The sequence below is a fragment of the Triturus cristatus genome, chromosome 10, assembly GCF_964204655.1.
Source record: "Triturus cristatus chromosome 10, aTriCri1.1, whole genome shotgun sequence".
NCBI lineage: Eukaryota > Metazoa > Chordata > Amphibia > Caudata > Salamandridae > Triturus > Triturus cristatus.
Window position 1 is genome coordinate 750295978 of NC_140593.1, and position 13694 is coordinate 750309671.

The 13694-nt window shown below is 47.8% G+C and overlaps 1 protein-coding gene across 2 annotated transcripts in view; it reads left to right on the forward strand.

Moving 5' to 3' along the window:
- AGAP3 (ArfGAP with GTPase domain, ankyrin repeat and PH domain 3) overlaps positions 1-13694 on the forward strand; it is a 1862985-nt gene that overhangs the window by 219743 nt on the left and 1629548 nt on the right. The window contains exon 1 of one of the 2 annotated variants that reach the window (XM_085628260.1): positions 10438-11981. The exons of the other annotated variant lie outside the window; for it this stretch is intronic. Within the exon in view, the coding sequence (XP_085484386.1) occupies positions 11165-11981 (817 nt within the window). The 5' untranslated portion in view covers positions 10438-11164. Of the gene's footprint in view, positions 1-10437; positions 11982-13694 lie in introns of those variants that run through there. 2 annotated transcript variants of the gene reach the window in all.

Here is a 13694-nt window from a genome sequence, read left to right on the forward strand (position 1 = left end):
GTATTGTCAGCATTCCGTCCATTATTTGTTTGCTGTAACAGAATTCCTACTCAGGGCCTGAGTTTTTGGTATTAGTTGGAAGTGTGGGGAAATGTCGATCTGAACGAATCAATCGTATATGGAGAGTAGATGGGTGTGGGTAGCCATAGCGGTCGTCAGAAACGATGCTTCTCTACTTCTGAGGGCAGAAATGCTGAACCTAGTACTCCCATCATATTTTACTAGTTTGAAGTGGGAGTCCTCTGGCCTATATTAGGCAGAACATTCAGACGTTATTGGTTTAAGCTGGCCCTCTGGTGAGAGACTGCAACTCTCCTTGCCTCTTTTGATTAAGTAGCAATCCATTATGCTGCAAGAACAGGGGCATTCAGTTAGTTATGGTCCGTGTTTCAGTCGGGGAAGGTGGATGAGTTATAGGAATGTTGACAATTAGTGGAGGTGGCATGTGTGGTGGTAGGACTGACGATCAAACAAGGTTGAGATTACTTTGTGAGTCTGGTTCTGTGATTGGCGATTGGGGTCAAATTTGGAGTTTTTTTTATCGTGCTGATCTGACGAGGGTGTCTTTAGGTGAGGTGCATGTAAAGGGGCGGAGAAGTGAATGTAGAAAGGTTGTCGTTTGTGCTAGATTTTGGGCTGTAGCAAGACTGGGCATGCGGTGAGTTTCTCAGTTAGTTAGTTAGTTGAAGTTAGTGTTAGAATTTTGGCTGTGGGAGTTTGTTCAGGCTAGTATTTCCATGACATGATGGGGGGTGTCGGTGAAGTTGCATTTATAGTATCGGCCGTTATTGGGATATATTGCTGTTCTTAAATGAGACAATGCTGCTAGGTTGGATCGATCATGGTCCTGTGATGACCGGCAGCTGAGATGACTATCGGATTTTTGGGGTTAGTAGTTGAGGTCAATCCTTTGGGGTTAGTAGGTGAGGTCAATGCTTTAGGTATTTGGTGGTTAACTTAAGTTAGCAGTAATTACAGATGGGGTCACCCACACAGAACTCGCTGTGCTCCGCTTCCCTCCCCCGGATGCATTCATGGATCGCTCCCGGGATGCTGCGTGAATGGATTTTCAGACTCTGACTGGCAGGCGGCTTCTGTAGAATGTTCCATGAGTGATGCACGACGTGCCGCTCTGCGTGTGGGGAGTTCCAGCCGTGCTCGCCTACGCAGCCCTTCCTCTCGGGGCACCTACTGCTTTCTAGGCTTTTATTTCATTTCACTTGAAATTATGTCTTTGATGTGTTTGTGCGGCACAGGCAGCTCCTGGTAATTACTTCTGGAAGCGCTCTTTTTTAGGGAGAATGCTAGCCCCGTCTCCAGCGCTCGTGATCCTTGTCGACTTGTTGGTTTAAGGACAGCGACTGGGCCACTCTTCCCTCCCCCAACTCGTCGCACCATGGGCAGGGTCCCGTGAGAGGTAGCTTATTGGGTGTCAATCAGGACAGGAAAAATGATAGAGACGACAAAGGAGTGTAGGTCCAGGAGGGCGTTGCGTAGGGTGGTGGTGGGGGGGGGGGCGGGGGGTGGGGGGGGGGTGTACGGAGTCAGTAGGACCTTTCTGGCCAGGTAAAGCTAATAGTGCCAATATCGGCAACTGTTGTCACATAACACATAGTAAATACATAAATAAACCACACAACACTTTTTGTAAGTGGAGAAATATTGCTGCAGGTTTATTAGCATAACCAATATGCAAACATCGTGGGTTATCTTGCGGGCGATCCGATCCCAGGGCAGGCCGACCCCTAGCAGCCTGCCCGTCTGATAAGCCTAAATTACATCATGGCAGTCGCCGATTGGTGCATACCAAATCTTGGGAGGGGCCACCCCTCCCATCCGTGGACCACCAGTCCACGTGCTTACTCACCCCCCCCCCCCCCCCTGAAAGAGGTGGGCGGAGCGTATGCTGACAGCCCACGGTTGCTCAGACCCACAACCGCCCGTAGGACTAACGGGGCGCCGTAATTCTTCCAGGGGACAACTCTAGACATCCCTGGGTATCCTGGCTTAGCACCACGCTGTGCTGCTACATGAAGTACCCCTTGGTATCTGCAGACTCTGGATCGCCCTGTAACTCCTCCACAGCCTTGGGAGTGGCCACCGTCACTACCAGGGCCTCCCACCAAGGTAGCCTTATTTCCTTACAACCTGCTGCAGCCAAAGCTTCCCCTAGGTCCAGTAGGAAAGGATCCGTGCCTAAACTAGAGAGGTGCACCCCATCTCCCTCCAGGCACCCTGTGGACTCGGCGTGTATAAGACCATGCCTGATGAAGCCAAAACCTCTCATTGCCGGGCTTCTCCCAGGTCCAGGCAAAACAAGTCTTAACCAATACAGGACCGGAGGCCAGCATGCCCCATCAGGACAGGTGCCCCCATCCATTCTAAACTCCCCATGGATTTATGACTGAATTAACCTGCCTAAAAATAGGCGATGGTCCAATGATACCTTTGCCTGGCTGAAGAACAAAACCTATTCCAAGCCACTCCTGCCAGGAAGTGCCAATGCGAGTGTAGTTAAGAGATGACAAGCCCGCCTTACTTCCTCTTTCCTCCGTTATCTGAGTCTAGCACTAGTCGGAGTATGCCATCACCTTCCGACAGTCACCACCCTATGTGAAGCCTTGCCCTCCCAAACTTCTGCTAGCATACCAGGGAGCAGACAGGACAGCGTGACCCAGGGGGGAACCAAAGCATAAATACCTCTCTATGTTGAATACCGGGAAAGCCAATAGTTCTCCTGCTACTTTGTAGCCCAAATATGTTTCCCAGGAGTTTCCCCCAATCATATGGACCAAATCGCCCCTGTTGGAAGGCCACTTCCACAACCTGCATAGCTGCCAGCCAGTGCTGGAGGGCGGGAGAAGTTGCCCGTTACCGTTACTCACATCAATGGTACCTGTTTCGTCGCACTCAAGGACGGGCTACTAAGTGAGCTTACCAGGCTCCGCCCTTGAACCAGAGGACAGACCCAAGCCCCTCTAAGATCTGCTGCTTCACCTGCCCGTTAACACGAATAACTGGAGCAACTGATCCACTTATCGCCGTGCTATATGTCCTCTTGGACAGGTGCACGGGCACCTGTCCAAGCACCCAAACGCAACCAGAAAGTCAAAACGTACCCAGAACGGTAACCCCCAACTGGCCTGGAAGTGAGACAGACAATGCTACTGCCTCAACAATGTATGTCCTTTGCCTATTCCGTGTGTGGCTCAAGAGTTAGACATTGCCAGTCCCTGTCCCTGGTGAAAATAGGAGCTTTACAGCTGCTGGTGCAATGATGGAACACGTGGCCTGCTGAAGCAGACTGTAATTCCCTTGCTACTGTTGTGCACGAACCCACAACCATTGGCTCTCCATGGTACAATACCTTCATGCTAATCATGGTTTCCTAGGAGGATGTTGACAAGTCTATGTTCAAGAAGTCTAACCGTGTCCTGAACAGTAACCCCCAACTGGCCCAGATGCGAGACAAACCATGCCAAGGAAAGATCAGAGGTCAAGAGGAGAGAAGCTGCCCCAAGTGTGGTGAGCCAGGTGCAGACGATCTACACATGTTTCGGCAGTGCCCCCATCTTAAGGAATTCTGGGAAGAGACGGATAAAGCTTTGTCAAGAGTATTGAGAGGGCAGATAGAGGTGAGTATGGATTTGGTTATTTTTGGAAGAAGCCAAAGCATATCCCAGGTAATTAGACTTAGCAAAGACCAGTAAATGTTGTACGTATTAATACTGTTGGCAAGAAGGGAGAGCTGCATTAATTGGGTAAACGAAACACCTCCAACATATAAAGAGTGGGTGGCGTCTGTACAAAGAATTAAGAAATTGGATAGAAGTAGACAGAGAGGTAAGGCAAATTCATTCTGGGCTATCTGGGAAGATCTAAACCTACATACTAACACGGGTGAAGGTATTATACAGTCCAATGATTATGCAATGCAATAGAACAATTCAAGAGGAACTTGAAGAGTAGTCAAAATTACTAGCTCAACCCAGTACGGGACCGCATTGGAATTGGACAAAAAGGAGCCTGAGTGAAAAAGGGGAAACAGAGATTCTCCACTCATATGTTGTGTTTACCCAGGAGAAGCCCCAAAAGGTTGGAACACAAAACAACACCTCCATTTTCAAACTATTGCTATATGAGGACAAAAAAAAAATCCTGAAGTTTTCAACTCTGCGCACCAGACTTTGAGAAGATAACTTTTTCAGCGGGACTAACCTGTTCCCTTTACCTGGCCCTCACTCCATTGTGGTCAGTTTGAACTTGTGACTTTATCCTGGTCTAGCGCAATCAGATACACACAGTTAGTGCTTTCTGCTTCTTGTTGCTATTTTCACTTAAACCTTTAAGATTGCATATCTCTGGCTATACCCATTGTTTTTTTATGTCATTTTGGTCTTATTTTATTTATTACATTTTACTCTAGTTATCTAAACTCATTTTGGATTTTTATTGTGTTGTGTTTCACTTTATTTCTGTTTGCAAAAATACTTAACAAAGTGTCTCTAAGTTAAACCTAACGGCTCTTGTGCCAAGCTACCAGAAATTTAAGCACAGGTTAACTTACAAACTTTTGTAGTTCATCCTAACAAGGCTTGTGGTTGTTGCTTGAGCAGGGTTTTCACCACTTCAATCAAAAACCCAATTTCTTACAACTCTCCAACCCCCAAAGAAGCACTCCTGAAATCATAACCACCGGCTTCTCCATTCCCTAGTGCCCTCGGGTGTCAAGATCTGGACATCATTTGGCTAACAGAACCATTAATCAGGGTCAGTGGAGAGTCCCACAAGAACTGCCCTCACTGGCTCCACCTGATTGAAGACAGAAGGTTTTCCACCTTGTTCCATTCTGAGCTTTGTTGGATATCACATAGAGTCAACCAGGCCCTTGCCTAGCATCTCACCATTCACCTCCACAATTTGTTTTCTGTGCAGAGTCTAGATCTGCAAAGAACAGCAAGCGAAGGTCATCAAGTTTCACTGTCTTATTTTTGCTGACCGCTGTGTGTGTGATTGTGTGCTCCCTCCCATAGGCAGCTACGAACGTCACCATCACTTTTCCTCTGGTTGTGTTGTCTTCTGTTTTAGTGTCCCTTCTCTTCGTGGGGTGATGGCATGAGTGCTTCATAATTAATTGCATTTGCTCCACCTGCGATTCCAACAGTTCCATCGAGAGGTTCTCCATCTCATCCAGTATAGAGCCTTCAGGTATCCATGAAGGTGCCTCCAGCACTCAAAGGATTACATTTCTCCAAAGATTATCCAGGGACTCCAAATGGGCGTCATGTTTGAGGATGCAGTCCTTAAAAGTTGTCAAATCTATGACAGTAAAGTCGATCCCTCTTAGTCGAGATCTGCTATCTTCATTAGCTTGTTGTTGCTTCCAGGCCTCGCTCCGCATTTTTCATTGTCTCAGAGTCCTAACGTGCGATGGACTAACTTCGCTGCCTCTTCAATCTTTGGTATTTTTCTTTTTAAATCCGAATGAAGTGCAGTGATTGATTTAGTAGAGCTCTTTTACTTGGTATAAGTAGAATTCCTCAGAATACCCTGATGCCATCACTTCCTACTTGACTTGCTCCACGCAGTGAAAAAATCTTCCCTGCTTTTTATTTGTCGTCCATGTTGCCTGACTCAACTTGCCTTTTGCAGCAGTGTAGTTCTGTCACCACATGTTTCAAGCACTATCCCAGGGTTTCACTAGATCCTCCTCTACAGGGTCTCCGCCATAAAGAGCACTGTACATAGGGAACACCTATCAGTTCAATCTGGTGGGCACCTTTTGCTGCTATTTAGAGCATCAAGAGGTGAGAAAGAAGGCATCATCGGGGTTTGCGTGCACTAGGGCACAGATCAGTCTTCCCCTTGGAACAGCAAAGAGGTCTTAAGTAGGGGGAGAGATGAAGGGGGAAGCAGAGGCGAGAGGAGCTAATGGATGGTGAAGGCCTCAGAAAACATTGTGGAGGAAAGGAGGGAACGGAAATAAGGGCTCAGGAAAGAATAGGAAACTGTAGGGCATGAAGCCTGGAAAATAATGGAGAAAAGCAAAGCAGAGGAAAAGAGAAAAAAAGCTAAAGGGACAAAGGCATGAAAAAGAGGAAGAAGACAGGTAGGATGTGAAAAAAGGGAACGATAAGAGTTGAGTGGTGACGATTGGGATAAGTACTGCGAGAAAGAAATGACTAGTGACAGCTTGAGAGGAGGAAAATCTAGTATGAGGGGGGAAAGAACTCTTCATTTACCACAAATGTCACCACAAATTAGCCTCCAATTACAACCAAGGGATGGCTTGTCAATGATCGCAGTCTGAAAAAGTCTCAACTTTTTGTTGAGTGCCTGGACCTTGTTTCACGCCTATTTCAACCCGAGTGCTTGGAATTAAAAAGAAAAATTATACTCCAGAAACCCATAACTGCAAAAGGGGATGGAGCTACTATTGGCGGACTCGAGCAGGGCAGACGAATCAATGACAGCCTATCTCCCTTTTAAAAAAATCTTTTTTTTTTACAAACTCTGCCCCAAAAACATATTGACAACAAGGAGAATCGGATAGTAGCGCTGATCTAATTTACTTTTCAAATGGACTGCCCTTAAAGCTAGGTTCTGGAGTTGAGGTAGTGGCTGCTGATTCAGCAAGGTTTATGAATCATACTGAGAAGATAACTAGTGGCTAATGCATTCGCTGGTGAAATCTGTTAGCAGTCTGTGGGCACAAGTTTGAAAAATTATAAAGTAACTCACGTGACTGCTGCAGAATATAGGGCCTAATTACAATGACGACTGCCACCGTCAGGCTGTCGGTGGCGGGGGAGACTGTTACGTCCGACAGGCCCTAGGTAAGAATCAACTTTAGTGGTATTTCCTGTGGACATCCCACTTTAGCCAAGTTATGGATAGGCCTGAGTTCCCACATCCAAAATGAATCAGGGGGCAATACTGGGACTGGTTTTACTAGGTGCATTTCAGAACCTTATAAAAACCACTCTCAGCTTTGTGGATATTTCCCACTTGCACAAAGCAGGTGAAAATTGTCCATGGTAAAGTCCTCGGAATTTGGACTTCACGAATACATTGCCTATTATGTATTTTCACCTTTCCTTCTCTTTCTGTGATCACTTTGTTGCGCCATGCAAACGATTGTCTCGAGCGCTGTGTTCACAATTTGTACTGAGCACTTAAAACATATATGTACATATTATAATTTGTTTGTATGGACTTTGCTGCAAAAGTTCTATACTACATAAAATAGACAAAATGTTGTCATCCTAATATTTACTTGGCTTATCCTTTATATCATTTTGTGTCTTTAGCAATATACTTACTAGGAATTGTGTTTATTAATATAATGGTTAATTGTGTGACTCACAGTGTATGTATGCTATCGATAATAAAACAAACCGTGGCAAAGACAGTCACTAGCGCGTTGCTAATTCTTGTTTGCTGCCGGTATTGGCTTTGCCAGTGCTTGTAGAAATGCAGTGCAAGCGCTGGCAAAGCCAGTGTTAGTGGATGGCCATTTTGGATTCTTACTTTCTACACTTCCAAGATGGTCATCACATTGTGTACTGACACAATGTGACATAATAAGTGATGGGAGCAATGCTTGCACATAGTCTTACCACTGGCAATCGTTCTCAGTAGCATTCCAGCCCATATTTTTTCACCCACAAAGTCGCTCTAGATAGAGACCCGCCTTTTGAAAATCAGTACTGAACCTGTGCCACGTAGGTGCAGTCAATCCCAAACCGCCAAGAGAGGCCCCCCTCCAGAAAGGAACACGAGCAACCCCAGACTAGTATTGTCTCATCAGGCCTTTTCGCTGTACCACTGGAACCAAGCTGCACCTGAGTTGAAGAGGCCCAACTAGGCCAAAACCAGTCTTCAGTTGCTTGTATGTTCCGGTTTAGAGAGGACCTGGTTTGGCAGTTTAGGCTGGACTGCTTCTATAGGAGCTGGATCAAGGCTGATTTTCGTATGTATGGGTCTCATCTGAGGTAGCATGTTGGGCAAAAAAACGATGGGCTGGACTGGTACTCTGCTATTTGCAAGCATGCCTCAATACTGACACAATATGGCCGCCATCTTAGAGTAATAGAGCAGTAAGTTACAAACAACATTCTTATGCAGTTGCAAGTGAGCTCCATGTTGCGTGTAGGCCACCTTCTGCTGCTGGTGTTTCCAAGGCTTGGGATGCAATTGAGTAAGAAATTATAAAGCCACAACGTGGAAGCCGTTTTAGAAGTACACAGAAATCTTTCATCCGTCTGGTGCTATTGGTTATGCCAGTGCTTGCAACACAATTCCTCAAGCAGGGAAAAGCCTAACGCAGCAGCGATGGACAGTATATCATGGAAGGCAGAGAGAGAGAAGGCATGGAAAGAGAGACATTGCATTTCAGAGTGGACTCTAACCAGTAGACCATATACCAGCACCTTTCTCTATTGCTGCAGTTCGTCTGTCCTGGGAACTATGTCATGAAGACCAGCAGTCTTTCTTCAGCTGCTCATTGCTCATCTGACTTGGAGCTGCGTCCTGTACTTTGTGCACATCTATGTAAGAAGGCCACTTAAGTTTGCACCGTCCATAGATCCCCTTGCCATGTCATCATGCCCTCTTCCTGTAAGCCGCTCCCCCTTTCTTCCTATATAATGAGCTCAGACCCAATGTGTAGTGCATCACAAATGCTTGGGTAACTTTCTGTCTCCCTGCTTCTGCCTTTTAAGCTGTTCTGTTTGTCCCAACGTTTCCCTTTTGGCTTCTCGTTGTTTTCCGAGTCTTCCTGCTGGTGTGCTCTGGTATTTCTTCTTCAATGCTTGCAGCACAGGCTGAGTGCCTGGCTCCTCTTCAGTCTTTGGGGCTTTGGCTCATCCACCTTCAGTTCATCATTAGCACTTTGCCACCTCCGTGTTTTTTATGCCTGTTTGGCTTTTTCTCTCATGCCAGTGGCCCTTCTTGAAGACGCTTGTTATTGCCACATAGCTGTCAACTGTACTAAGCAACAGAGTGCCTAGACTAAATAGTCGTCTTTTCTTCTAGCAAGTGATACGGGAGAAGGAAACACGAACATTGCATCCAGACATACACACTACATTTTCATTTAGGTGTAGATTGCAGAGCGGTGCAATTCAGTGAATTCCTTTTCTGGTTTTGTGGGGCTTGAGCGTAGGAATCGTGGGGGACAGAAGGAATTTATCACCCCATATTTTGGAGTGGGGGGGACGCAGGGGCCAATACTGCCTCAGATTTTAAATTTGAAAGTGAAGACCAAACAGTGCAGACAGAGCAGGCCTGTTTCAAGACACTTTGCACATTGGCTATGTCTCCTAGTTGAAGCATTACAACCTGAGGACCAAACTCGGTGAGGCTCTGAGACCTCCTTGTCTTGCTAATTGTTTAATTGCATTCATAGAGGTGTTGATCCTGTCATTAATCCGCCTGTTTGGCAAGCCAGAAGAGTAAGGGGAAAAGGAGATGTTTTCAATAAATGTCACTCAATTCATCTATCTATCTATCTATCTATCTATCTATCTATCTATCTATGGAACTGTGTCATTAGGTGTGTTCAGGGCTTTAAGTGGGATGAAAAAACTGGGGGGTGTCTCAAATGTTGTGGCCAATGTACTTAAGGGCGTGGCTTAAAACACATAAGCTAAGAATCCGGGCTTAGCATAGTGTGCCGCCCGACTTGCATCTGGCTGTTTCTGTCATTGCATCCAGATATGATACAACAAGTAATATACCTACAACAAGTCAGGAATATTGGCTTTGTTCAATGGTTGTTAGTTGCATAAGATAAATAAGCAGCAACTATGGCTTGTATATAATATTGAAAAAGCTTCCACGTAAAGCCCTTGTGACACCACGACAATGTTGCTGCTCCTGAGTTTCAAAAACAGAAGGGAAATCCAGAGAGAAAAGGACTCACTTTGAAGGATTTCCCTTCCCCCTACAACGCTCACCTGGCATGACGTCATGCTGCAACTATTGAGAAGTGAGCAGTGTGAGCACGCACACGTCGATGTGCCTGCTGTCAAATGTCTGGTTTATTTGATGGCTAGGGTCGTGCGTTGGCTCTTAGAGTAAGGCCGCCCCCAAGGCTCAGCTCTTCTCAAGGCTCCCCGTGTTCCTCCGTGAAATGCAGTTGTCGGAGTCGGAGGGCAGTCCAGAGTGCCTCTTATAACGTCAAGGGCACAGAACATTTCAGTTTGAGGTTTCCCAAGGCTTGAGGTGTGGTGGCTGGGGCGGTGTGTTCGCTGAGTTCCTCCTCTCCGTCTTGTCACCCTTTCTCAGGTAGGTATATAGCTGTGGGACTCTGCAAGTTCTGACAGGCGCAACTCTCGCGCTTCCCTCCACATGCCCGGGGCCTGCGTGCTGCATTTCTGACAGGGTTCAGGATCCTGTCACCGCCTCCTTTCAGGCAGTTCACCGAATAACCACCCCTCCTTGCTTATGTTCGCCTCAGAAGGTGCAGATTCCGTGGCCTCTGCCTTCAGGTAACAGACATCAAGCAAGTTGGTCGCTATCGCAGAAGAGAGAAGGCTGTCAGCCTACAAGTTACTACCTACGCCTCTTACCGGAAGCTGGAAAAGGGAATGCCAAGCATCATTCGGGCTTTTACAGGGCGCCCTGGGTGGAGTGAAGTGTGCAAGTCACCGTACGGAACAAGAGCAGGAAGCATCCCTTCGCACGTCCCCGTGCAGCAGCCAAGGCTTAAAAAACTTGCCACTGTAGTAACACGCAGCGTGTGTGCAAATACGACGAGAAGGTGAACTTTGACGCCAAAACGCAGGGATAACCTCGCTGATTCCGAAATCCGGCTGAACATACGAACACCAGTCACCACATACGCATGAGAGGAGAAACGGTTCTACACTGTCCGTCCACGTCCAACGGGAGGGTAGGCACGGCAAGTCGCCGCATACGTGTGCCTACAGCCTAGTTCCAATAGTGTACACACCGTCCGATCTCCGCCGCGCAAAGTCTACAACAGTGACTTCAAAGCCACAGCGGCGATGATGACAAGGGGTTTGTGAGTACAGTGAACTGTGATGCACCCTGGAAGCCATGGATCTAATATTGCCCCAGCCCTGCTCTACAGAGGTGAACAGCCCGCAGGTCTTTGCTCAGGCTCTCTCCTGGTGAGACAGCCTTCCAGGCATGTGTCATGGGAGAGACAGCGGAAGATTGCTCCTGCCGTTCCGCCAGTGTCTTGGAGTCCATGGATCTACATGGGGCGTCGTCCCGTTTAGCGGTGCAGGCTGCAGTCGGGGCGTCCAAGCAGCAGAGGCGCAGACCTCGGAGCCTGTGCTATGTGGACAGCGGGTTGGGACCGGATCCCCGCGGCTCCCCTTCACCGCCCGCACTTCTGGAGGTGTTTAGATTGCGCACGAGTAGGGTGTATGAGTTTGAGAGCCGGCCCTCGAGCCCGGGTGCGGGGAAGCACTCTGAGCCTCGCCGGCGCCCCCTAAGCATGTGCATACCGGACATGACTAGCCTATCGTCTGAGGGGGCAGCTGGGCCCGCCGCCCCCCAGTGCCAGTCGGTGCTCACCTGGGGCCCTTCTCGCTGGAGCCAGAGATGGAATAAGCTTACAGGGAGAACAGGAACGGCCGCCACAGGCGACCGCAGGCCGAACCCGGAGCCCTGCGGTACGAGCCTGTCGTCGCTGCGGAAGAGCTTCAGCTTCAGGCTGCGGCGCGGCCAGGAGTACCCGCGCGTGGAGGAGCATCCTTCCCGACGGATGCGCACCCGCAGCGAGGGGGACACCGGCTCCCTGCACCCCGGCCCCACCCTGGCCACAGAACCAGCCCAGGTGCCCGCCAAGCAGCGCAACGAGTCCAGCTTCTGGAAGATGCTAATGAGCCCCTTTCGGAAGAAGGGATATACCGCCAGCGGCCCTGCCCAGGGCAAGAAGAGCCTCCCTCTGTGGAAGAGGCGGGCGGCGGAGCCCGTGCTCGTTGCAGTGACGCACAAGAGTGCCGGTAGGTCAGTGTAACCTTCACGGTGGGGTAGGAGGGGACGGGGGTAGGTGGGGAGGACATAGTCAGAGCCAGAGGTGGTAAGTACTTGCTTGGCCAGAAAGTACTCTAGTGGGCCAGAGCCCACTGAGATACTGTCACCTGAACAAGTTTAATGATACCCCCGGCCTCGCCGTTTCTTCCCCGAGTCTTTGTGTTGGTTCCCCCACGCACACCCTTCACGTTTCTTGCCCCACCCACCTTTTTAAAACAAACCTGCGCTTTCGCAGTACTTATTTTAATTCACTGATCCAACTTGAATCGTTAAATAAAGAGAAAGAAACATTTTTTTGTTTTCTCTTTACCCATGTTGTACATCATTGCTAAACACCATTGACAAAGGTTCCACAGAGATTTTGGCTTTGCCAATGCTTGTTATTTAGGCATGCAACCCCTAAATGGTTATAGGGTATGGCACTCTGCAATGTCTCATGCATACCTGCCTATTTTTCAGGCGGATGAGCGTCTGCGGACCTGGATGTGACCCTGAAGATCCCTGGGGATATATTGTTAGGATTCCTGAGTGTATAAAATGTGAACTAAAATATGCACATTTTTCCATGAACCTGCAGACCATGGTCCTACGTTTAAGGGTAGAAGGGGGGGGGGGGGCATTTTCTATACCTCTACACTAATACCCATGTCCTAAATGCCAGTGGGGTCTCTTGGCCATGGCTCTCCACATAATCAGTGGCACTGGAACTATGGGCACTGGAGTTGCTGCAGCACCCCCAGAAAACGGTGAAGTATTTCACATGAGAACGAGCAATAAACACGCAATGTATTTTGAATTTTGCAGCATTTGCTCAGACAATTTAAGATCATTTATGGCATTTCTTTTTTTGAAATGTGAATTGTGATTTCTTTTCTCTGACTGTAAAGTGAGGCACATGTAACAGTTAAAGTGTCTTAGATAACTAGATAATTTACAGTGTTAGTTTTTCTTCGGGGGCAGCACAGATAGGAAGGGGGCAATCATTAAGAATGTATCACAGTTCCAGCACCCCCACCTTCCTTCATTAACTTCAGACTTCAGAGGGCACTTTGTGTATTTTACAATAAAAACTTTCCCCTTAAACAAGAACACACTATGAACAAACAAAAGAGGTTATCAACAAGGTGTGGAAAGGTAATTCGCATCAGAACATCAGCTGGTACGCCAGCAGTGATGGTTTGGGGGTTCCGGCAGAGTCTTTAATTCAATTGCCTATCAAGTGGCGATGCGTTCCAGGGAGTATGGATGGAGGAAAACGGCTAGGTGATCAGACGTCCTCCCAGAGAGTGTCCGCGTGTTTCTATTCCTAACCCGTTGGATGTTGTGGAGAGTTTCTCCTGCCAGGGCTTGATCCATCGCACCGAGGGAGTTTCTTAATGAAGTTGTATGTTTGCTTGGGAGTCTGGAAGACATGTTGTGAGCCGCCATGTAGGATTTGTAAGTGGGCTGACTATAACAATGGTGTATTAAATGTTGGCCTTGAGGAGTTGCTGTTTAACTGGCAAGAATTTCCTCTTCGGTTCTTGTATTGCTGTAGTGAAATCCAGGTACTGTGAGATCTGGTAGCCATAAAGAATGAGTTGTTTTTTCTCCCTCACCAGCCGAAGTGCAATGTCGCTGTCTCGAAAATTCAATAAGCGTGCTATGATCAGGCGGACACACTGAGGGCAGGTGTAGAGAGG